Source organism: Lagopus leucura, unplaced genomic scaffold (genome assembly GCF_019238085.1).
Source record: "Lagopus leucura isolate 7727_CA_CO unplaced genomic scaffold, USGS_WTPT01 Super-Scaffold_100002, whole genome shotgun sequence".
NCBI classification, from domain to species: domain Eukaryota; kingdom Metazoa; phylum Chordata; class Aves; order Galliformes; family Phasianidae; genus Lagopus; species Lagopus leucura.
Genome location: NW_024962263.1, coordinates 11,309,087 through 11,334,829, shown reverse-complemented (window position 1 = coordinate 11,334,829; position 25,743 = coordinate 11,309,087). Strand labels below are relative to the sequence as shown.

General features: G+C 34.8%; 1 protein-coding gene across 1 annotated transcript in view; it reads left to right on the top strand.

Annotated features, from left to right (window-relative positions):
* The window catches only part of EXOC2 (exocyst complex component 2), a 132,696-nt gene that overhangs the window by 79,843 nt on the left and 27,110 nt on the right, over positions 1-25,743 (top strand). Inside the window, exons 16-23 of the mRNA XM_042869566.1 lie at positions 1,595-1,716; positions 4,586-4,647; positions 7,865-7,945; positions 8,760-8,819; positions 9,485-9,546; positions 10,240-10,306; positions 12,242-12,358; positions 16,231-16,372. Of these exons, the coding sequence (XP_042725500.1) occupies positions 1,595-1,716; positions 4,586-4,647; positions 7,865-7,945; positions 8,760-8,819; positions 9,485-9,546; positions 10,240-10,306; positions 12,242-12,358; positions 16,231-16,372 (713 nt within the window). The remainder of the gene's footprint in view (positions 1-1,594; positions 1,717-4,585; positions 4,648-7,864; positions 7,946-8,759; positions 8,820-9,484; positions 9,547-10,239; positions 10,307-12,241; positions 12,359-16,230; positions 16,373-25,743) is intronic.

The following is a 25,743-nucleotide window of genomic DNA, read 5'->3' as shown; positions in this document are numbered from 1 at the left end:
ACAGTCTACATATTTCATATAAACCTTACTAGTTGCAAAGTTATGTAGTAGCTTAGGTCGTACTTTTGTAATTCCCAACATATTTTCATCATGAAGCACGTGATGAAATCCTACTCTTTTCAGTCATTTCACAAGCAATTGTTTTCTGCTTGTATTTGAAAAATTATAAATTTTTGACAAATTACAAGGAATTGGAATAAAATCTGTGCAATCATATTTTTTCTATTTTTATGCATCACACAGAGTGGGGTGGTTATGCAGCTTTGTACCTTATATCCCACCCTGTCATTGCCCAGTTTGAGTAGGTTCCAGAGGACAAATTGGAGCTTAATATAAGATGAAGCCATTGCCTGCAAGACTTCAGCTTCATTGTAGGGATAGAACAGCATGTTCATTAGGGTGTTATACGAGGAGAAGTGAGGGTTGTGAAAGCTGTGTGCTTACTTGGGAGTGGAATCAGCTCTAAGTAGAGGACTTTTATTCAGTGTAAAGCAGCTTAAACTTCTCACAGATGTCTGTTACACCCTGTGTTTCATGGATGACTGAGATAATGCAGATTTATGAAATTTACAAATTCAGTAATTGTGCTGAGCTGATAGCAGTCAGAATCTGAATAGCGTTTTCGGAGTCAAGGCATTGTGGAGGTGTAATGCAATTACCAGTTAATGTGGTGTTTTGAGGATTTATGCCCACTACCAGGGTTTTTTGTTTTGTTTTGTTTTTTAAAAAAGAGCTTGCAGATGGTTGACTGGAAAGGTTCCTCTTGTTATTGAGCATGTTTGCTTATGGTTTACTATTACTGGTTTTTGGCAATTTCTAGTGTCTGAGCTTTGTTCAGTATTAGCAGTAGGGGAAACAACAAAGGCTGCATTTGTGTCGTCCTTGCTCACACACCCAGGAGTTGGATAAAAGCAATAAGCTTTACTTTGTGCCCATTACTACAGTCAGTGAGCAACAGTCATTTTTTATAATGCTAAAATGCTATTTCTTGTAAGCAACTATTGTATTGGTATTTCTAAAGGGAAAAATGGAAGTGAATCTTTCCATCTTCTGCTACAATCTGGTGGTTGAAGACCAGTCCCTGCTGGCAACCAAATAGTTAATGAATTCACTCTTCACTTGGCAGTAGCTGTATTTTGACCCCTGAAGTATGTATACCGTCATGACCTGACACGTGCTTACATCACCATTTATTGTACTTGAAGGCTGTTATTGTTTAATACAGGTAGACAAAGCTTCACTATCCCAGTTGTAGACCTAAGATTTGTTGTATTCATTCATAAGAATACAGCAAAGAAGGTATCTCTGCTTCAGAAGGAATCTTAGATTAAAGGACAAGATTGTTGCAGGAAGGCAGGGGGAAGAGTGCAGGAATTGACATTACTGTAACATTAGAGAAAAAAAAATCTGTATTTTCATGCTTCTGAATTAAGCAAATAAGTAAACTTTCATGAGTTGGGTAACCAGTTTTTAAAGACTTAGTGTGGACGAAGCTACTGTATTGACAGCCACTTTAAAAAAAAATGGTGTAGTTTTATCAGTTTAAAAGACTTAAGGGTTTACACATTGGGTTAATTTTTTCTTTTCTCTTCAGGCTTAGTTCTGAGTCTCTTACTGCACTTGAGATACCCAACGATATGCTTCAGATCATCCAGGATCTTATTTTAGACCTTCGAGTACGTTGCATTATAGTGACTTTACAACATACAGCTGAAGGTAATAAAAGACTGCATCTCTCTCTGCTTACCAAACCACATTCAAGACATTAGTTTTGCTTGTTACAGATGTTTAATTGGCAGTGAATTCTGTAATATCTCACAAGAATTACTGAAATATTTTTCTGCTCTGAGAAAATTCTGTGTTCTGAATGTTTTCTTCCCTTAATTGGATTGATACAGTAGTTGAGATCTGTCTTCTCTTAGCTGAGGCAGTTTTACAATGCAAGTGATTTATCTCATCATGCAACGTTTCTGTATTGGAAATACCACTTATTTTCTTTTTTGAGTTCTTCCACAAAGAGAATAATTAAATAGGCAATGCCCTTTTACCCCCAAACCCCTGGCCCAGCTCCTATCCCCAGTCTTCTGCCTGGTGTTCCTTCTACACCCTGACCCAATTTAAAACAAACAAACAAAAAAAAAAAAAAAAAGCCCTTGTAGAATATTTTAGTTGTGGGTTTTTCCACAGTATAATTCTCATACTTCCAACACTAACAGTATAATCCTCATGTTTCCAACAGTGTGCGTAGCTTTTGCCATAAATGTCAGGATCATAAAAGCCAGTAATACATTCTCTAAATCTAATGTGACTTCATGTGCATCATAGGCAATTCGTCTTATCAACTGGTAGTTAATTCTGAAACTTAAATTCAAGTGAAGTAAATCTTCCAGAAATAAATCTCCCTCTTAATAAAAGTTCAGACTAATAGTTACACATTTTTTCCTAAAAAAGATTAATTACCCTCAATGCTAAAACAAGAAAAAAATATATCTTTTTAAAATTAATTTACAGTTTAGTCAGTTTTTTTCTATTATACAATTTGTCATTATTTGTAGGTTGACAAGAATCTAAGTATCTCACTCAAGACTTAAATGTGCTAAGTGTAGGTGACTACATTTTTTAAACAAATTCTTAAACTTTCAGTGATAACAAGTGTAAAAGTCTCTATTATTTATTCTATACAATATTAATATGAATTGTATTTTTGTCCCTTAATTATTTGACTAAGTCCCACTTCAGCATTAACATTATTTTTTCCCACGTTAATACCAAGCTCATTAGCCATACAGGTATATAGATTATCTTTCTTACAGGGAAAGCTTTATCACTGTTTCAGTTTTTACATGAAATATTTAGAAATCAGATCTCTATGAGTTACTTACTCATAGGTTATTTATCTGGACAGGACTGGATTAGTTAGACCCTTGGAGAAACTGTTGTATTTAGAAAATCAGTGAAAGAACAGTTAATGGGTGTTCTCACTGGGCTATGTAAATGGATTTCAGATCTACCCATGTTGTATTTAGTCAGAGGGCTCTTCTCGAGCTTGAATTTCTCTTTATAAGCTATCTGAAACATGAGCTGCATTTATTGTTAATGTAAGGCTCGCTCTTAATGCACGTCATAAGTTGGTAGGGTCATTCAGACAATTGATAAGGCATTCTACCATTAGCTATTTAAATAGGACAAATCTGCCCACACAAAGGGTTTTCTTGTAATTTTATATAAACACAGTATGCTCGAGCAGTCTCTGTTCTTTCCCTCTCGAGTGTGTTCACTGGTCATAAAGGTCATGAAAGCCAGACTATGTGAATGCCAAATCAGACAGGGAGTTCACATGAGCGCATTTGACTGGAATATGGTGAATTAGTTCAGTGAAATTAATTGCTGTTAGTTTTCGTTTTGTTTTGTTTTTTTCTAATATGTATTTGTGCTAGCTCAGATCTGGATTAAAAAGAAGAAAAAAAAACAATGTAAAAGCTGACCAGTGTGATCTAAGCCCAACAGAAATACCAGTTGAATCAGTGCTTTGCTAAAATAAAGAAACAGTAATCATTCTCTACAATCTCTAAATGCATTTTATTCTCAGTAAAACTGTTTCTGTGAGATGTGGAATTGCAGGACGTTGCCAGCACGTCAAGCTTTTTAAATTACCAATTAAAGCACCAAGAGTAGCAAAGATACTTTTCAGCATGCATTAGTTGCACTCTTGGCGTTGAGGAAAAGATGGTAATTCGTTGAGATAATTCCTCATATAAAAAGAAGTTTTGTGATATACAGATGGTTCTGAACAGCTATTTGCCTGTGAGAAAATGTGTGTTTTGACCTGTTTTTGCCCATCTGAACTGTAAAGTTTTATTTAATTTCTGTTTATTAGTTAATTAAGCCAAAAAAATAAAAGTATTCTACATCATTGTTGATTTTTTTAGTTTGTCCATAGTGGAATTTGTTTACAGAACATGAGCTCTGGATTTACATGTTGTAACTCCGGGTTGGGATCAGTAAGGATATTGAAATCGGCACCTTTTGGATAGCAGAAGAATTTTTTATATGTGCTTTCGTGTGTTTTTGAGAAAGTTTAGCACCATGCACCCTTAACCCTGTGTGGTGATTTTGAGCTTCTTTGTGGCTGTTAATTATGAATATATTTGCTGTCCCTTTCGTCTTTGCTATAATGCTGAGCAGTACGTCCTGTCATTTTTAATTAAGAGCTGGAGTGCAATAGCCTAGCGACTGCAGTTCTTAAACACAACATTTCATGTTGTGATTAAAAAATCTAGAAAATAAAAACAAACCCAGAGCCTTCGTAATACTCTGAATTTTAAGCTTTCCAGTAAAAGGTGGGCTTCATGCAGCTCTTGCCATGTATCATAAATGTGCTTCTCTGTGTGGTTTCACCAGTGTCCTATGTTCACGTTTCATTCTTAGTCATTTGAGAAGGCTGAAAAGTTCTAGACTTTTAGTGCTGTATGCTTAGATGCCTAGTCATTGCTGTCCCAATGTCTGTGGTTTATCTTTTCAAGTTCAAGGAGTTTTTAATAATGAAAATTAACACCTTTTTTTTCTTTCTTTCTCCGTCTTACAGATATAAAAAGGTTAGCTGAAAAGGAAGACTGGGTTGTTGACAATGAAGGCTTGACATCATTGGTGGGTAAACTTGTGTGTTGTAGCCACTTTCTTTGATCGATTCTTTTATTTTTAAATAAGCGTAATGAAACTGTTCTGTATGTACTCCAGAAAATTGAAAGTTTGGACTTAGTGCATATTGGTATCTGTATTTACCAAGATCTGAAAACACAGGAAGTTCAAAAATCCACATTTTTTATTGAGCAGTTACTGTGCTCACTCTCAGTACACACATCACCAAACACAAAGTTGTTTTTATTCCTTTTTCAAAATGTTTATTTGTGCTTCTTTAATTGTTATGTCTGAAATAATTTTAACATTATGTGATAATTGTATTACTAGATAGTCATATTTTCTAAAGTGCAGAAGAGATGGTGAAGTTAACAATAAGATAAAATAGCTTCTTATGTCTGCTAAAATTATCAGAGCAGTTATTTTGAGGTGATTAATATTGACGTTTCCAACAAAATGAAAGCTTCATTTTGATATTCTAGTACCTCGTTTGTTCCACAGGTAGCATGAACAGGGAACACAGATCAGTCTTCAGTCTTTGAGATGCGTAGTTTCTCTTTCAAAAGCAGCCCTTTCTCACTTGAATGGAGTGGTTGAGAACTGTAAAAAGATGGGTTTTTTGGTATTTCTTATTGCAACATTTGTTCAGGGAGAGGTAAAAAAGTTAATTCTTTTGCTACAATATAACACTTTCTATTAACCTTGAGATTTTGCCACTTCACCTATTGAGTGAAGTGAACCTATATCTGTATTCCTTCTCACACTGATGTTATCTAACTGAATGCAGGCTTCAAGTTGAAAAACTCCTTGAGTGAGCCCAGTTACTGTGAGTGAAATTTAGAACCAAAAGTGGATAAAACTTTGCAGTTTTAGGGTGAGTTCAAGGCTGAGAATAAAGTGGTTGAGAATTTACTTTTTACATAAGTATGGTTTCTATTTGTTTCTGCTATTTTATGTGTGCTAAAAAAAAGCCTTTAGTAACTCTGACTTCACCCAACCTTGCGTTTTATTATTTTTTAAGAAATAAGTAATGTCTTCTTCCCAACGATCAGTAAGATTTTCAGAATTAGATTTATGCTTGCAGTATTCATTCTTTAAAAAATCAAAATCAATTCAGCGTATGCCAGTTAATGGTAAATTACTGGATCTAAAATACATTATAAATCTAAAAATAAATAATGTACTTCTCTTTTTTTTCCATATCCATACTCGTCTGTTCATCAACTTGTGGGGGATTCTACACATTATAAATACATATAAATAAAAGCTTTGTAAATTTGTTCCATGTATTTAGATAAGAAATAAGAATTGGACATAAAGATCTGTAGCTTAACTGTCTGCCTGAAGTAGGATTCTTTAAATGTATCAGGACAATTACTGCTGACCTTCAGTATGATTTTGCTGAGATAAACAATAATAGTTTTCATTGTTAAGTATCTTATTTTAGGGATGGTTTACTGGAGTAAAGAATTCTTTTTAAGGTCATGAAAAGTTCAGTTCACATCAAAATGCTTCATAGCTTAGTAGGCACACTACCATGGAATTGATCTTTAGCTGAATAAATAGGTCACTTCTCTGTTATAACGAGAAATTGAACTGAAAAGCAACTAATTTAGGAGATTGCCTACACACAATCAGCAAGCGACTTGAAACCAAATTCAGATAAACTAGTGAGATGCTTTCTGGAAATAAACAGTATTGAGTAATGGCTAAAACACAGCAAGCAACTCCTAGATGTGACTTGAAAACAACGTGTGAAAGCAAGAAGACCCTGTGGGAGGGAGAATTGCTTTGTGTATGTTATCTAAGGGAATGCTCCACAGACTTTTTTTAGTTTTTCTTATTTGCTTCTATAAATACGTGTTTGAAGTTGAGTAGGAGGGCATGAAGCAGTCACAATATACATACTGTAGGAAGGGATGTTGTTGAGAATTTGAGTGCTATAACCTGATTTGTAGCTTCTCATCTTGGTTTCAGTTGTCAGTGACTTGGGCAAGTCCCTTTACTTTTCTGTTTATTACTTTATGCATCTCTAAAATGGACAGACAGGAGGAGGAAAGATCCTCTGCTGGTTTTGTTTGTTTTTTTTTAATGTTGGCTGTATCCTAAAAAATCTTTGTTAATAAGCATTTAACAGCTTTTTGTCTATTTAGAAGTCAGACTTGAATTCCTTGTGCACGATATTTTTGTAGATTCCCCCTCTTGAGGCAATGATTGAGACATGACAGTGGTGGCAGTTAATTATGTTTTGTCATAATGAGATAAATTGTCTGATAATTAGTATGTTCATTGTAGCAAAAATTAACAGGCTTAAACAGGGACCAGTCACTCTCTTTGGAGATGTGTTAGGCTTACAGCAGAAACTTTTAAGAAGATAGGAAATACAGCTGCAGGTAAGAGATACAGTAAGAGAGCCAGCTCTTCTCAGTTTCATTATGTGCAAAGAATAATCTTTCTGAATGGATTTCTTCTCCTGAGGTGTTTCCTTTTATGGTGACACAATACAGCAGCAGCACGTTACCGTTCTTTTTCTTCTAAATCAATTGCAAAAAAATAATAAACAGATGTTTAGAACATGATTTGCGGCTTGACATCACTCTCATGTTCTACCTCCATCATACCATTTGCAGAAATACAACTTACTCCTAAGCATCAAGTGAGTGATGTGCCATAAGCTATCTACTGTTGCTGCGAGTTTACACAGCTTAGCTTTTTCATCCATCTCTTTGAAAGGGATGAATGACTTCCGTCTTTTGTAGAACAGTGACACCTATCTGCATCATACAAAAGCTTTCTGCCCAATACCAACAAGCAGTCTTGAAGAAAAGGGTGACTTAACAGGGAAGAAAGAAAAAAAGAATGACCAGAAAAAGTGACTAATGATTATGATGCTGTGAACTCATTTGCGCTTTCAAAGTGAAATTGGTACGTGCCTCAAGACATTTTTACTTCAGGTCTGGAAATCTGGAAGCAAAAAAAAAAAAAAGAACAAGCCAGCTTTTTTTCCTTCAGTTCCATGTGAGAGCCATTTCAATCTACTTTTTGTAGAAGGTTTTTGCTGCAATAAGATGTAGAAATAATAGATGTCCAAGATGAAATTCTATCCCAACTTAAATCAAGAGGGTATAGGAAAAGTTGAAAATAAAGAGTTTAATCATATAGCATGAGAATTTGTGTGTGTTTGCTTGTTGCTTATCTAGAAGCTAAAAAGTCGTTTGCCTTTCAGCCTTCCCATTTTGAACAGTGCATTGTCCATTCCTTGCAATCTCTTAAAACTGTGCTGGACTGTAAACCTGGAGAAGCCAGCGTAAGTTTTGACATATATTTCTAATTTCCTTCTTTTTCTGTAAATTGCTATTATGTTTCAGATCAAGAACCAAAGAATAATACAGAATATTTACTTTTTTGTGCACACTCTTTTCACTGCTGCTAGCTAGGTTCATATTTCCTGTACTTCCTTTGTTTAGGGTTATGTGTATGGGGCAGATGGGACCTGTATTTAAAACTTGAGTGCTGTTGTGTTAGAAAATAGTTACTAATGTTATTTTCAGATAGCCATCGATGTGATTTTATTTAATATATAATATGTATATACACACTCATACATTCCCAGTTCTGCATCTGAACTACTTACAGATCCAGCCTTTTAGTAAGAAAGCTTACTACTTTTCCAAAGCCTCTTGGACCATTCTGTATAGATGTTCTCCTCTCCTTTATTTTATATTTTATGGCTGGCTTGTCGAGTTTCTTACCATTATTCAGAAGAGTCTACAGTGCATAGTGAATACTTCCTGTTAAGATACAAAAATTTTTGAATATCCTTGGAGTTTTTTGCCACAGTTTCATTATCCAACAGTGGTACATATCATCAACGCTGGTATCTAAGTACTAGAGTTTCCTTGCTTTTAGTGTTTTAACACTTCATGCTTGTGGAAGTGCTTATTTGGACTTATATTCTTTCTTCCCATTCTTATAATGGGGAATAATCAGAATTGATATCTGAGAAAGCACTGTGTCTCAGCAGTCATTCCCATGATTTTGTTATCACTGTAGGTACAGATTTACTCAGGCCTTCCATGAGTATAAGGCCTTGTGAAGCAATAATGTGTTTTTATTTTCAGGTGTTCCAGCAGCAGAAGATACAGGAGGATGTGTGCCAGTTAAGCATTGGGATCTTGCAGGTAATTCAAAGTATGAAATTGTAAACAAACAAAAATATATGCTTTGAATCCTGCCCAGTTCCCAAAAAGTAGCTTAAGTTGGTGGCAGTGCATTGTTTCCCTAGATATGCTATGGAATCACGCAAAGTATTTTGCTGAACCACCATCATGATTGAGAATGTCAGTATTGATATACTGTGATAAAAGGAGCAGTGCTGATTTTTGTCAGCTGAGGATCTAGCTTCTAATTGCACACCAATATTTTTTACAGTAAGCTTTAGTATTTCAAAAAGAAAAATTTTTTTGAAATGTGATAATAGCATGCTTTAGGTTTCTGAATCATTTTTATAGTATTCTCAAATAAGAAGTCTTGAGGTAAAGCTAAGATTGAACTTCAAAAAAAAAACGGTTTAGATTGATGTCTTGAAAACTATTAACAGTGACTTCTTTGCAAATGAGTTTTTAGCCATTTATGGTGAAAATAACAACTGTTCTTTTGCCGCAAGTATCAGTGTGATACTTATAAAATTAAAAGTAAACCTTTAAAAGGCATAAGGTAAATAAGGTTTAAGACAGTGGAAGGTGATAATGATTGTTCCTTTTCTACTGACTGTAGTAAAATTGAATTTAATATTTTTCCCCCCCTTCAGTTCTGATAGAAAATATCTTGCTGTCTTGTTTCTTAGGTTTTCATAGACTGTTTGGAACAGTTGAGTACCAAACCTGATGGTGACATAGATACATCACAGTAAGTAAAATAATGAATATGGTATTTGTTTACAACTTTATTCAGTGAGAGGCTTTGCAGCATGCTGTAGAATGTCTTGTTGGTTTTGACATGACCTTGCAGTAAGTGAATCGTCTTTGTCACTCACTAAGCAATGTCTATTCATAGAGACAAAGCCACTGCTTTTCTTATCTGCTCTTCAATTTTGACTGGATCTTTTAGTATTTCTGCTAAGTTCAAGAAGGTTTGTTCCGTAGTTGCTCATGAGCCACTTGTTTTGAAGACCAGAACAGTCAGAGTAGAATTTCCAAGAGTTCAAATAATTTCTTTGTGAAATGCTTGAGACTTAGCAAATATTGTTACCTTCAACTTGTGTTAGGAAGAGGCCAATTGACTGTGTTCCTGATGTAACTTTTATTTGCTGTTTGGATGTCACTATTTACTGAGTAAGTGTAAAAATAGATCAGAATCTGTGGCAAACCAAACGACTTAAAGAAAGTGAAAATACTTTTGAGAAGAGTCTGCAGCTAAAATAGTACTGGCTGTCCACAAAGAGCTTGCAGCCTTTCTAAGCATCTTCTCGTGGACTACTTTATATTACCTGCTGTGAGGGGGTTTTCAAAAAAATACCATTCTTTGGTTACAAGTTGTTCATTGAATTGTGTCAGATAGACAAAATCACTTATGCTACTCATTTTTAAACAATATTCCTAGTCTTTCAGTTGATGTTTCATCTCCAGATTTGTTTGGAAGCATACACGAGGACTCAAGTCTTACTTCAGTAAGTTTTGACTTCAGTTTTTACAAGTTGATGTGAAACTTAATACTTCTCAAAATTCCAGCAATGTGGTTCTTTTTATCTTTCTTTTTCTTTTTTGAATCGTTTCAGATTTCTTGAGTTTCTTTTTTTGAGAGCAAGTCTGTATTCTGGAGGCATTTTCTAGTGTAAATATACAAATATACACATACATACATAGAAAAACTGTAAGGATGTATGTAAGGGTATTTTTAAAACCACTGTCTATGGTGTCTTTGTATAGTATCTTTAATTAAGATGATTTTTGAAATTGTCCTTCTCAGAAACTAAAGTAACATCATTGAAAGCAGTGAAAATAGTCCTGGTGCTTGAAGAGCTGAGGATTTGTGTTTTGATTAATCAGCATGTTTTAAATGATAAGAATTATTCTGGTCACCAGTTACTTTTTAAAATACATGGAGTTGCTGATATTGAGCAATGCAGTTTTTCCCAAAAAACTTTCTTTGCTGATAGCAGTATTGATTATTTCTGTAACTTGGTTGAGTCTTTTTTAAGAAATCAAAAAGTTTATATTCTTTGCACTAATCCCTGCAAGAAGCCTAGCAAATACCTCTTTGGAGGTTAATGTGACTTGGTACAGGTTTAAATGTCAGAAGCTTTACCTCATTTATAAGAGCTATTGGCATTACCACTACAATAAACAATTGCAAAATCAAGCTAGATTGTTTGAAGAGACTATAATAACATGTTTCAGTGTTAAAATCCATGGAACTTGACATGAATTGTTGCCAGAGTATTTTTTCGTGGCCATTCCAGCCTTCCTCCCACATGTCATGGAAATGGCTGTTGATTTGTTTTTTTTCTACTTATATCAATAATTTTAACCAATATTTAGATCTTCATGATATCCCATTTATTTTCATCTATGAATCACAGAACAACATCTTCTCTAATTGAGTAATGGGGATAGAAAAAGTGAGTTATTAATCTGATTTCTCACTATTTTTAAAGTGCTTATTTTTTAAATTTTCTGTATACCAACAGATGAGCATGTAAAGTAGTAGGCAGCTGCACATCTCACTCTCAGTCAGAGTATTACTGGAAGACAAAACTGTCAGAAATTTTTCTGGGTCTGAAAGTCAATATAACATTTTAAGAGATCTCCACCATGATTACAGTGATTTCATTGCCAAATAATTTTGCTTTCAAAGTATTTGCCGTTGTTGATTCAGAATTGCCATCTGAGATTCCACCAATTTGTCCATTGGTGGAAACCAAAGGAAAGAGAGAAAAGCAAATTATTGAAGTAGTAGTTGTAACTTTTTGTTTGGTTGTCTCCTCTTTGAAAATTACACCATTTTGTACCAAAGCCAGGGAAAGGCAATTCTGGCATCTCCACTCCAGAGTGTTTTAATCTTCTTGTAATGAATGTATGTATATAAAAATTATGACTACCTAGAATTTTTTAAACTGCTGAAATTTTATCAGCTACTAAAGAATCTTTTGGTATTTTAGAATGGGTGGGTGCATTTGTTCAGTACCTGTTCTGTTTCCCTTGTTCTAGCCAGCTCCATGTGATGATCTTCAGTTATACTTTATGATGGTCATCAGTCTTAGTAAATTCCTTGAAACACAGTAAAAGCCAGAACCACTTCCTGGAAAGTTGTCCAAACCTAATTTTTGTAAAGAAGACTTAACCACAGTTCTGAATTAGTCACAGTTATTCCAGTGAATGCTCTGGATCCTATAAGAAAAAGCATGTTTGTTCAGTCATTACACCTGGTATTTACTCAATTCTTGATGTTTTGTTGACAAAAATATTACTGAACTTCACTTTATTTATCAGCATGTCTACTACGCACAGAGTCAATAAGATGCTACACACTAAGATTATTGATCATGCTGATACTACTTGTTTTCTAACTGTTGTCCTCTTTCTCTTACAAAACAAATTTTTAGGAACAAAGAGTTTTAATTGCACTCAGTAACTGTCGTTATCTGGAACGTCATACCTTCCTAAACATAGCTGAACACTTTGAAAAACATGGCTTTCAAGGCGTTGATAAAATAACTCAAGTAAGTGGGAACACTGGATTTGAAGTATCACTGCTTGAAGGAATCAGCTTGCACTTGTTTTACTTTCTGTGGGAATTAAGTGCTCAGATATCCTAAATGACTCTTGAGTGAGCCTACTACAAATGAGTGGATCCCCCAACACCAGGTGAAGGACGCAGCAATGATGATATGTTCGTATGAATTCTTACAGGGCTTATATAGCTACTGTAGAAAATGTGACCTCTTACTCAGGTTTTGTATGTTCCCTGGCAAAGCTTATCAGATTTCTTAGTAAAGCTGTTTAATGTCACTGTTTTCTTAATGCAGAGAGTAAAAGATTATTATCTGAGAAATACACTTGATAAATTATTTCATCTGGCAGTTTGCATTACTGATAGCTGTTGTTCCTAAACTAGTTCAGTTTTTTTGTTGTGTTTTTTTGTTTTTTTTCTTTTCGAAGAACGAAAATGTCAAAGTGGGCGGCAGTAGCTGTCTCATTTTCCTGCCTCTTTGTAAAGATTAATCATTTTTTTTAATGAGAAATGTTTTTTTCACTTAATCCTTAGGGCCATAAAGTTTGTTTATTTCCAGAAACATTTGTTGATTGTTAGTAAAATGTTACCTCTTCTAGTACAGAGTAAAATATTTTACTCAAACGGATACTTTCACCATACTGTATATCCTTTGTCCTTTTCAGCCACAGAAATTAAAAGAACTTTCAGCCAGAGGATATTTTTAACATTTAAGTGGTGTTGATATGATACTTGTATTGGTAGCGCATTATAGAAATTATTCTGTGTGTCATCGTTCATTCCTGCTGAGATAATTAAGAGTTGAGCTACGTACAGTTTGTGTGGACTGTACAGGAAAATGAGACACATCTTATGTATTCAACACTCTGTCTTTACAGCCACATCAAAGTATTGCCTTTCAATATCTGGTAGGCAGAATTCAAACGTTGCAGTCACAGGTTAATTTCAAATCTCTGTTAACTCTTTGAAAATGGGGACTGATGCTGTCCTGCATGTCTGATATGTATCAGTCATTAATACTAGATGCAAGGAATTGAGTAATCAGATATTTCTCCTCTTAAGATGGCTATTTTTGCAATCTTCATTAAGAGAGGCTAGAAATTAGCCTCAGAGGCTGGTTTCAGTCTCTTTCTCCTGTCACCTAAGTTTCTAAATTTGTTTGATTTTTTTATTGGATTAACAAATGCAATAAAGAATTGGAAAAAAGTTTGAAAAAAAAAAACATTTATTTTTATCTGAGGAAACTGAAACAAAACTATATATTTCAATTCTGTTAAAGTGAACTGTAATATATGTTAGGTTGTTGGTTTTTGTTTTTTTTTTTTCAATTTGTATTTATCAAAAGGAAAATTATTATTGTGTAAATGTTACAAAAAATGTAAAATGGTAACCAAGAAGATTTCCTTACGTTCTACAATTTCGTTACATTTATTCTTTTTATATGTGCAAATGAAAGAAAAATGACCAAATTTAACCTTCTGCTTTGGTGTGCGCAATCTTGGCACATGCTCATGGTACTTCTTTACCAATAATAATGTTTAATTCATGCATAACTATTTTAGAATTACTCTTCTGAGGTGACTTTATCTTCTGTTTAGTTGATTAGCAACTGCAAGAAAATGTGTGTATCCCATGATATTCATCAGACTTTGGTTAATTTTCTGAATAAAACTGCCTCCAAAGTTCTGATATTCAGGTTGAGCAGAGTGGCTGCTGAGATGAAGGCTCAAAATGGCTTTCATATAACAATTAAAAGCTAGTTACAATGAAATTCACAGCAGAAAGATAACAGGGAGAGAATATCTATTTTCACAAGCAATTACCTTGCTTGGGAGTCTGGAAAATGAGTGTACTCACTGGATGTTGTTGAGGACATCTTTTTTCAGCCCATTCTGGGCCTGAAATAACCTTCAGATGAATTGTTCTGTCTTGTAACCTTTTCAACAGCTGAAAAACAAGGTTACCCACCATTATCTTAATTGTGCAGTGAATCTGAAACAGGTTGAAGTGGACTAACGTGAAAAAAGAGACAAAAAAGTATAAGTTTTAATAACAAACAAGCAACAACATCCTGTAGTGAATGTGCACATGGTCTTTATATAAAGTGACTGCAGAAGTAGAAGGTGGATTCATTTAAATCTAGAACACTTTCTTATGGAGAATCAGAACAGTTCCACAGATTGGGTGGATATTTGTTGAGGCTTCCCCCTGGAACATGTTTTTTTTTTTTTCTTTTCCCCCTTGGCTATCTTATACCTAAATAGGAATGGTCTTTGGATATTTACTCTCCCTAATCAAAAGGAATTGAAGGGAAAAATCTCTTGAAACTCATTCCTGGTTTATCTTTTTTCAATAAGGGAGAAAATAAAGTTTAGTGAGATTGCTCAACATTTTTGAATGTATGCTCTTTCACATTTTAACAGGCTGTGGGAGAGCAGAGGAAGTAGAGGAAAATAGACTTGATCCTCGGTTAGGACTAAATTCTCAGTGCCCAATGAAAATCCAATCTTCAGTATATAGATCTTTTCATGACAAATTAAAGGAGGTTGCCAGACAAAATCAAGAAAGTGACAGTGTCTGTTGTTTCTGGTCAGCAGCTTCACCACCCCAACTTGTCTGAACCTTGCAGATTCTTTGACCTCAGTGATACCTCTGCTTTCCCCTGAACTCATGATCTCATTCCTGAAGTCATATCTCCCTTCTTGAATCAGAAATTGCAGCTTCCTTTTCTCATACTTGGCAATGCATAGGTATGCCAGAGGAGAGCACAGTTTGGAGATATCCATGTAGTGAAGAAACTTCACCCCTTATTCCGTAGCTTATTGCATTAAACCTTTTGTCTTTCATGGAAAAAGAAATTATAAGGAGTTGCTATTTTTCCTTTCTTTCTTTCTTTTTCTGAAGTGCCTGTTTGGTCTGGAGCCCTGTTTGTATCCTTGCATTTACAACTCCTTAATTTTTTGAAATTATGCAATTATATAAATCTGTTGTTTTGTTTTTTTACCTGGTGCTTGAAGAAAATGAGCAGTAGTTGAAAAACTCTTACTCAGACATAAATACGTTTAACCAAGTGTCACACAATTTTTTCAATATATTGTATTTGCATTTAGCACCTATTGCCATATGAAGTTATAAGATTTTATGGTATGCATTGTATTCCAGTATTGCTTTAGGAAATATAACTACAGAGGGGCTGTGGTGTTTAATAAAGTAGATTTGTATAAAATGTGAAGTTTTTCAGATACAGTGAACAAATTGCATGTATTCCATTAGCTTCCAGTGTAGTCAAGCTGTGTAAAGTACTCCATTGAGAGCTGTTAACAGAATAATACCATAGGTGTTTGTGAACTGCAGCTTATGCATCAGTTATATGAATATGCCTTGGCATGGGGAAGTTCACGTGTATGTCAGAGGCTCTTTAGTCTATACATTTTCAGGTGTAGAACCTATAGCAAGAAATTGTAATGCTGCAGTTGGTAGATTTCAAGTGTTCTAAAAAAATCTTCATGTTTGTAAGGAAATTATTATGCATATATTGTACAACTCAGTTGTTTACTTGATGCAAGATCAAGACATCCTGACAGGCTGAAAAAACTTATGCCAGTAGACAGTTATGGAATGATCTGCCTGCTTTGTTATTTCTTGGATCTTTCCCAAAAGTTCTTCATGCTGAGCACAGTCAGAAAAAGGTTGTATATTGACTGGAATTAAAAGATCGAATGGGATTTTGTGCTTTTTAAATATATTATGTACTGAAAAGTATTGCTACTCAATAGGGAAAATTAAAGACACTGTTCTAAGGTTTTAGGGTATATGATTTAACGTTTGTAATTAATAGCCATTTATGTCTTGTTTCTTTAGGTTAGTATGGAATCCTTGAAAGAGCTGGATCAGAGACTGTTTGAAATGTACATTGAATCCAAGGCTGATCCCATTGTTGGGTCATTAGAACCTGGCATTTACGCAGGATATTTTGACTGGAAAGATTGTCTTGTTCCAGCAGGTAAATATCTGCTTATTAAGCTCTGAAATTATTTTAACAGTGATTGATAGAAGCTAAAATTTACTATACAATTAAAAACTTTTTTCTACTCTGTTTTTAACTTTTGACAAGTCCTTATTATAAGTTCTTTCTCACAGGTTTTATTTAATTCCTAAATCATTTTTTGAATACCCCCAAATGATTAAAGCAGCTTTTATCACTGATAATCTTTTTAGTGCTTGTTTTTGTGATTATTTTGCTTCATTGCTTACATAGAATAGAAATTATTATAAAAGACATCTTTGCTACTTTCTTATGAAATTCATTGAGATTGTTTGGATTTCTTTCCAAAGACTCTGGCCATTTTGGTAATAGACATAATTACAGGTCTGAAAAGGTAAAATTATGAGCAAACGCATAATATAAAAGTAGTTCAACAACAAATGTCAAACCATTGAAGAAGGGCAGGAATATAGTATTTAGAATGACTGAGATGTTAGTCATTTATTTAGTGCTCTGAGAGAACCTCCATTTTAGAGAAGCATAATGAGAGCCTGTTTGTTGTTGTTTTTTTTCACAAGTGCATGCTGTGCACATGTTAGCTTTAGATCCTCTCAACGTGGTATTTATGTGGAAATTAGTTGCAGTAACTTAGTTTTTACATTTTTATATGATCTATTAATTTTCAGTAAATACTTGGTTAGATGACAATTCATGTTCTAGGCTTCATTGTTTTACAGAGTTGTATTTAGTTCACTTAGTAGAAATTTTGTGATAATTTTGATAGGTAATTACAAGAAACATTTGTTATCTAGGGGCTGCAATGCATGCGAATTGTCCTAAGTGCAAAAACTGTACGGTTTGTTATTTTTGAGAACAGTATTTATTTTTCATTATTAGTTTTGTGCTTGGAAAATATGCTTTAATATGTGCAATAGAGATAAATTTTAATCTTGCATTTAGGTTGCTCCAAAAGTAATGCATCCTATTTATTTCCATGGAAATTAAAACAGAGCACAGTAATGCTCTTTGAAAGAGAAAATTTTCAGCTACAGAATGCCTTTTTCTACACAGTCAGAAGCAGCAGCTCTGCATTTTCGTCTCCAATGATCAGGAGCCTGCATGCTATACTCATGAAAATCTGCACCAATAGAGGGGACCCACTGGCACTGTCATCACTGCTGAAACACCCCTCCCACAACCTCACTGTGCTCGCATTCACTGTTTGGTCTTTGTAAATGTTTTCCAAGCATCCATGAATGTCAATGATTTCCATTTTTTCCTCCTGGAGGAATTCAGTGATACGGTTTTGCTTCATATTCTCTTCCATGTCAGATACAATTTTCCAAGACTGCCCCTCTGCTGCCAGCTCTCACGCAGCAACAAAATGCAGGGGATTATTGGTGGGAAGGTTCATCCTCTACTACCATACCACCAACATCCACTTATGATGCCGTGTGCCAACATAATAAAATAGAAGGCATTACTTTTGGAGCATCCCTCATATGGGCTGAAGTCTTTTATATGGTTACTGCATTAGCTTTCAAATAGTACTGGTTGTACAATTGAGGGAAGTTTTGGCAAGGATAGTCCTGTTTTTAAAGGTGAGTAGTGGGATATGATATGAATTTGCCCACATTTAAGAGATAAGGTAAGTACTCTGCTACAGTCTGAAACTTTTTGTGTTCCATCTGCAAACTGAAACTTTTAATAGAGCTGGGCATCTTAATGTCATGGATAAAGCTTTTGCATAGCAAACTTTTGGAGGGAAGAGGGAAACGAAATGTCAGTAAAAATTTCAGGAATTGTTTAGGAATATTGTTTAAGAATTTTCTGATGATGGATTTTCTGTGCTGGTAATCCAGCCTAGAGCTCCATGCCTGAAACTGTTTTGAACAACTGTATTATTCAAATTCTAGTAAGTACTTCATTCTTTATGCTCACCCTACTGATGCTGAGGAGAAGAAAGAAATTAGAAAGCTGAAATAAAATGCAGAGAACCAAATCTGGACTGTCAGGGAGATAATGGTTTTGGGTAGGTGGATTTGTTCAAGGGGAGGATATAAATGTGGGTAGAAAATAAGGTATCTGAAATGAAGGAAATAAAGTGGAACGAAAAACTTGTGATAAAGATCAAATAGAGAGTGAAGGTGGAAAAAGGAGGAAAACAGGCCCAAGTGAGCAAAATAAAACCATGAATTAGTGTGGCATTTAGAAATAATACAGGAATGGATTGAAACAGGTGCTGTAGGCATCAAGAGACAAACACGAAGTGACATGCAAATACAAGAACAGGGAGGCCAAATACTCTCTAGATCAGTGAGCTTTCCAGAAGTAGGAGTGAAATCCAACAAAACTGCTCAGTCTTATGTTTTCAGCAAGTATCTCTAAAAGGCTTTAGCAAAGTGTACCCCTTTTGTCCACTAGGGATGACAGCCTGTGTATGTTACCAGTGATTTTCTTTGCAGAACTAGCAGAAATTATGTGTACATTACTGCATACTTTCAGTTATGCTACAGGCAATACTACATTTTATCTGTAGTACCACTGAGAAACACAATATCCTAAACATTTTGCCTTGCCGATGCCATCAACTTTATTTCATTTTTAGGATCAAGGCTGCAAAAGTCACCATCACTTGCCAAATGACTCATATCAATATAAATCCACTTTACAATAGTTACACATACGTATGGCTACCAATTCTGTTGTCGAGCCATATAGATCAATGCAGAAGAAACAGTTCCTGGTTTCCATTCTGTTTTGTTGCTTACTTTCTTTTAAACATGAGTGAAAGTTACGTGCAGGGTGCAAAAGCAGTCAAGTATAGTCCTTTTTTTTTTTTTTTACAATAACATTATTTCCTACGTGTGTGTACTTGTTTCTCAAAATGGAGGCCATTTTGGAGATAAAGTGGGATTTTGGATTAACTGGAGCTGCTGCAGGCAAAAATCTACTCTCAGCTGTTAGATATTGAAAAGTGAATGAGAAGGAAGGAAAAAAAGTGGAGGCAGGATTCTGTCCCTGCCTCTACAGGGTTTTCTACTTCACGCTGTCAACTTGAGTGAGCACTTTGTCTTTATTTTTAAAACACCTGTTTTGAATCCTGTCAGTTTGAACGGTTGTGTTTAATTTGCCTGCCTAAAGAATTCTAACATATTAAGTATTCAGAAAAAAAATCTTACCTGAAACTCTTCACATCATTGATGTGTACTTTACATCATTGATGTATTTCCAGTCATCTCTGTCTAAGTGCTGGAAACACTATTTCCTTACATCCTCAAATTCATGGGGAAATAAGAGAATGGGAAGTACTGTAATAAGTGAAAAGTTACAGTGAAATCTGAATGAAGCTAGGAAAGCCACTTTTTGAATAAGTTTAGGAAAAACATGTAATATTAAAGCAAGCCATGCTTCTGTCAGCGTGGAAAAAGCATGTGCTCTGCTCTATTAGGCAGTTGTCCTTTAATTATTAGACATTTGCTTGTTTAAAACTAACAAAAAACATATGCATAAGGGATGCCAAACTGTTTACACTGAGTAAATTGTAATTTAGCCTATGTGCTAAAGTTTTTATTACTTAGATTTTCTCTTTTCGTTATGCAAGTTCTGAATGTCAGTAAGAACACTTGTATACAGTGTAATTACACATTTGTCCCTTTATTTTGATCTAAGGTGTGACTCACTGCTGGTGGTAGAAAGCAGCACGATTGGCTTATTTATTGATAATAAATAACTTTCATTTCAATGTTCATTTTAATTTCAGTCACAGCATCTGAGTCTTTACAAGAAAGTCTTCAATTTTAACATGCAGTAACAATGAAATTTTTTTTCTTTAAACATTGTTCTAATTTAATTTATGTTTTTAACAATTAAGAAAAATGTAAGGGATAATGAGAAACAGTGTTAATCACTTGCCAAGTTTTTAGATGATTTTTGCTTTGTGTATACTGAGCAGTCAGCTAGTTCAGTGTATGGGGCTTTTTTCCCTGCATTCATTCTTTGCTCTTTTGGTAGTAGATTTTTTTTTTTTTCATTAATTCTGTTTTTTAATTAAATTTAAAATGCGTATGTTTTGTCTCAGTCACCTGACAACTGAAATTAGCCTGGAGTCTTTTGGAGTGTTGATGAAATGGTTACATGGAATTGGGACAGAAAAGATTTCTGCACACTGAAGTTTGTGCAGTACAAGTGAAAGGAGTTGTAGATCGAAAGTTGCATTCAATCTTTTAGATTATTAATGTGAAGCATGCATGCAAATGTCTTTTTTTTTTTTCTTATTAACTTGGCAAGGATAATTATATTTTATGTGCTTTGTATGCAAGTGCTACATAAATTTGAGACTATAGTCAGGGTGGATCTGCTTATCACACAGAAGTTGGTGTTTGTTTATTTTTCTGAGGAATTTAAATACAATGATCCTTCATAACTTTTTTCTGAAATGCTGGCTGCTATGCAGTCTAGCTGGCATTCATTCAAAGTTCACAGTATACAGAGTTGCAGAGGTGAGTTAATCTTAAAATATGTATCTGTGTTTTACTGGTATTATCAGACACTTCGTATTTTTTTGTAGTATTTAAAATTTCACATTGCATTGAAAGCTTCAGATGATCTCACATTTTCATGTGAAAGCTGATTGTGTTTTTTAGAAATTCATTCTATACTTGGCATAAACTGAGTATAGTAGAGCTAAATCTGAATTTCATCCCATTTGGCATGTTAATGGAGCATTGTTTGAAACATTTCAAATATATCAAACGCCATTCTTACAGTAAAAGATGAAGTGCATCAGATCTGCTAAATCAGATTTGATATACTTGTCACATCTCTTATCTGTTATTTGTCTAATTTAAAAATCTAATAAAGAACTTGTAATGGCAATAGCCTGATGAAAAGGCACTCAACAGTTAAAAATGAAATATCAAAAGGCATGTTTTAATTTGTAGTTTCACAGTGACATGCTTGTCAACCCTAACTTTTCTTCTTTTGTTTAACTTGGGGCACCAGCACCCTGCTTACATTTAAGATGACAAGTGCATTTACATCTAAACAACATTTGGATACAGCAAATTTTTACTTTTTTTTAATAGGCAAATACTTTTTGACTGAAATGCACAAAATGGTTTGATTTGAAATCCCTGTAACCCTTTAGGTTGCTTCTAACATTTCAAATGGATGCTTTCAGAATTATCTTACCACATTTAATGCAGATGTGATGTGCATTTGTGGAAAAACTTTGTGGAATACAAGGATTGTTACACACAGTATCTAAGTGCTCCTGCTAGTCTGTTGACTTTCATTCTAACGAGCTCCACTTATAGAGTACACTAATAAACTGATATTTCATCAACATAGCAAGAAAATATTACTGATGTTCTGCATTTACTATCAGAACCTTATTAGGATGAGTTCAGTTCGAAGTTCTTAAATAACCAGTCCAACATGCAAGTCCTGCATACATTGTAGGACTGCTGTTCCTACGTTTGGTTCACTACACACAGTTATTTGTGGACAGACTCACATACTATAATTTCAAAATCAGTGGTTATATCAAAGCTTTTAAATCAATTCTGTAAAAATCGATTCTATGATAATTTGATGTTTGAAGTAATAGCACAAATTTCACTACAGGTTTCAAAATATCTTCATTTGTGTAACTTCATTTTGACCTCAAATTTGTCTTCAATTTCACTTTCAAACTTTCACTTTTCATTGCACTTCTCACTTCTGATAACGGTGAGATTTCTTTAACATATTGCGTTGATGTCTGAATTATAAATATTAAATGGCATTCTTGCTGGTGGAATGGAGTTGACATGGTAGCTTCTGAGACGCTGGTAACAGTTAAAAAGATGAGAACAGGAGAAGGACCTCTTCTTCCAGTTTTCTTAATCTACTGGCAGGAGGTTGATTTCTGACTACTGTAGAAATCACACTAGAAATCACACTAGAATCACACTGTGGAGGCATTGCATTCTCCATACATATCCTCCTGACACATACCGAGTTGCACATAGACCGTATCTTGTATCTTGTGCTTTTCTCACATCTTGCATGCAAAATTTTCTGCTGCTAAGTATTTTTAGTTAGGTTTCTTGTTTGCTGCTCTCAACAGACTCCACTCCAAACTCTACATATGCAGGAATGCAGTAGTTTGTGTTTGACAGGCAGAAATGTCACCTTAACGTTCACAGTTATTCCCTCTATTCTATTTTCTTATCTTACAGCATGCACTAATTGTTTTATTCTGAGATCTAGTTGAGACTTTGCAGATACTTTGGTTTTTAGTAGAATATGGGATAGTTTCATCCTATAAATTTAGAATGCGCTTCAGCATCGAAACAGTCCAAACTTGATATTGTAATCTTTGCATCCATTTCCCCCTAGCACATCAATGAGTCTTGCAGTTCTACTGTTCTGCAAGTTATTACTGTTCATATAGATCCGTATTTGATCAAAGAGCTCAAAGCTGTTCTCAATAAAGTGAGCTTATTACCAAACATGGTTAGCACCGCATCATTGTGTAATACAAACTTTAGAAAGTCCGTGATTTCTTTTGGAGGAGACGAGGGCTGTAGAGGGTTTCTTTTTCCTTCAGCAATGCAATTATGTGTAACTAGACAGACAGCTTTCTTTTTTTTAGCCTCCATTTTCAAAAAACAACATATTATTATTGACTTTCAGGTATTTGTTAAGAAGAAATATTTACACACCTGCCTTCCCAGAAGAGAAGAAAGAAATACACTTATGTAAAGCTTTGTCTTTACGTAGTAACTAACATACTGTATTGAAGCTGGCTTTGAATTCCAAAAGCACCAAAAGATTTCCTACTGAAGATCCTCACAGAGACTACTTTTTCCAAAGAATGAGGCACTGTGAAGTCAGACAGCTTCTTTAGCACTTTCTTTTGGATACTGTATCTTCGAATGTCTAGGCAGTTTAAATGTTTGGATGCTAATAGATCAGATAAGGTCTATGATCTTTACCGAATGATAGGTAATTTATTTGGTAAGGACATTAAATATAGCTTAGCTTCATGTGTTTGTAAGCAAAGTATTTTCACTTTTTAAAGTTTAAAAGCTCAGAAAGTGTTCTAGAGGCATGAGAAGAACTTGCAGGAAGTGGAAGAGAGGATCTTTTGCAGGACAGCATAGAGTTCAATCGCAGAAAGCTTTCTGCAACTGTAATGAGGCAGGAAACACATTTGGAGCATTGGCAGGTTGGGTTTGCAGGCTGAGCAAGTCAGCAGGAATGAATGGATGAAGTTATGGGAGGAGAAGAACTCAGCCATACTTCAGGTGATTTTGGGAAACAGAACAGGAAGGTGAGGGAGGTAGAGTGACCATACATACAAAAAGGCTAAAGCTTAGAACTCCAGTAATCACTGTTACTTGTTTTTATTTGATTACTAGGTTCTTTTTCTTGTAATCAATTGAAGACATTGGTTTTGAATAAGATTGAGTGGGCTTTGTGTTAGACTGATAGTTACGTACAGAGGCTAGATTTTTATTATGATCCTGAAAATGCCCAGGGTAGCTTCTGCAGCTCTCATTAACTAACTGAGAGGCAATGAAACAACCACAGTGTGGAAGGAGAGTCTCATGGAAAGTAAAACTGTTTGTAGTCCCAAACTCTTCAGGTTTTTTAGGAAGAGAATAAGCTCAAAAAACAAATGCTCATTTCCATGGAAGTGCTCACTGTAGATACTTTGCTGTATCTCCTGTATTACCTGGTAAAATAATACTGGCAGCTAAAAGAGCTTGGAACTGCTCTCTTCTTGTACCCTAGCACAATTTTAATGTCCCTTTGGCCTTTTCTAGACAAAATAAAAAAAACATTCATGCTTGTACTGTTGCTGCAGAACTGTCATTTAATCTGCGTTGTCTCAGCCTTTTCGATGGAACTGTTTTTCTACTATGCAGTATTTATCTACAGATATCTCAGAAATATCACTGAGATGTGTCTTTTCTGCTATTTTATATTTAAATGTATTTATTTTTTTTGAACAGTTGTTCAGTCAGCATACATTATATTTACCATTTTGAGGGAAGACACAATCCTGTTGAAATCAAGGGGTCTCTTGTAAAAGTTGGGCTCAAGGTGGGTTGGTATTCTGTAGAAACTAAAGCTTTAAACTGGGGAACAGTTTAGTAAGTCATATGGAAACCATGTTCCCAAATTAAGAAGAAAGTGTGCATGGCAGCAGTGTGATGTCAAGTTTGCACAGGTGGCAGTATTTGAGAAACCTGTGTTCTATTGCTCCTTGTAGATGACTGAGGTTCTCATTTCTGTTGATGATTGATCTGTTGCAGAGGTTTGTTTCTGCTGCTGCTAGCAAAGTTATAATCCTCTAGCCCAAATTATACAGCTTAAGAATTTTTTATTTAAATGGAAAGTCCCAAGTTAAAACTTCACTTTTGCTCTGGGGAAATTCTACTAGACTTGTCTTTGCAGAGAGCTGCCAGAATAATAAGAAACATTATGCCTTCTCCATGTATGGCTCCTGTACTTCACGTTTACGCTTAGAGAACAGATGTGTTTTTTTCATATGTGTTAACCTTCAGTATGCAGTTACTAATTAGAAATATTGTGCATTGTCCCCTGATAAAGATGCCTGCTCATTTAGGTGGGGGTCCTTCAAGGGTCATACAGGTGCATGATACAGTATTTCCTGTACCACCCGTGCAGATGCAGAGTGTTACATAAAAGTTACTATAATTTGCTCTGACAAATTAGCAGGGAAGGTCCAAAAGCCCTGATGGACTTCATAATACTCTAGTTAGTTCATGTTCTGGCTACAGTTTGAAATGATGTATAAAGGGAATATGGTAAAGCATAAAGCAGTGAATTCAGAACAAAAGAGGACTCATGAATATTTTTAATCCCTGAATATGTCAGGTAGTTAAGGATGTTATGGTTCTTAACATTTTAAGAAAACTGTTTAAAATACAGTCTCCAAAATGTACCTTGCCACTGGACAGCTAGCTAGCAGAATGGGAAAATAGCTGTTTACTCAGTAACACGTTCTGCTCTGGAGAGCATGCACATCCATGTTTTTAAGTTGGAAATTTTAGTGTGATAGTCTCAGCTTTCTGTACAAAAAATCTACAAAATTCAGCCTAGAGCATGTTCTCTCTGTAGCCAAGTTATAAAGCCCTTGAACTCTTATTTTTTTAAGTGGGAAAATATGATAGACTTGTAACAAAACAGCAGATCCATTGTAGTAAAAAAAAAAAAATAAAAAAAAATTCATTAGCTTAAAATTTCTTTACACGATGAATAGCAATTTAAATTTAATGAAACACTTAAACTTTATTGATGTTTGGATAAAATTATAGTGCTAGACTTCAGCCGTTGAAGTAATTCGAAATTATTAAAATCCTTTACTTTGA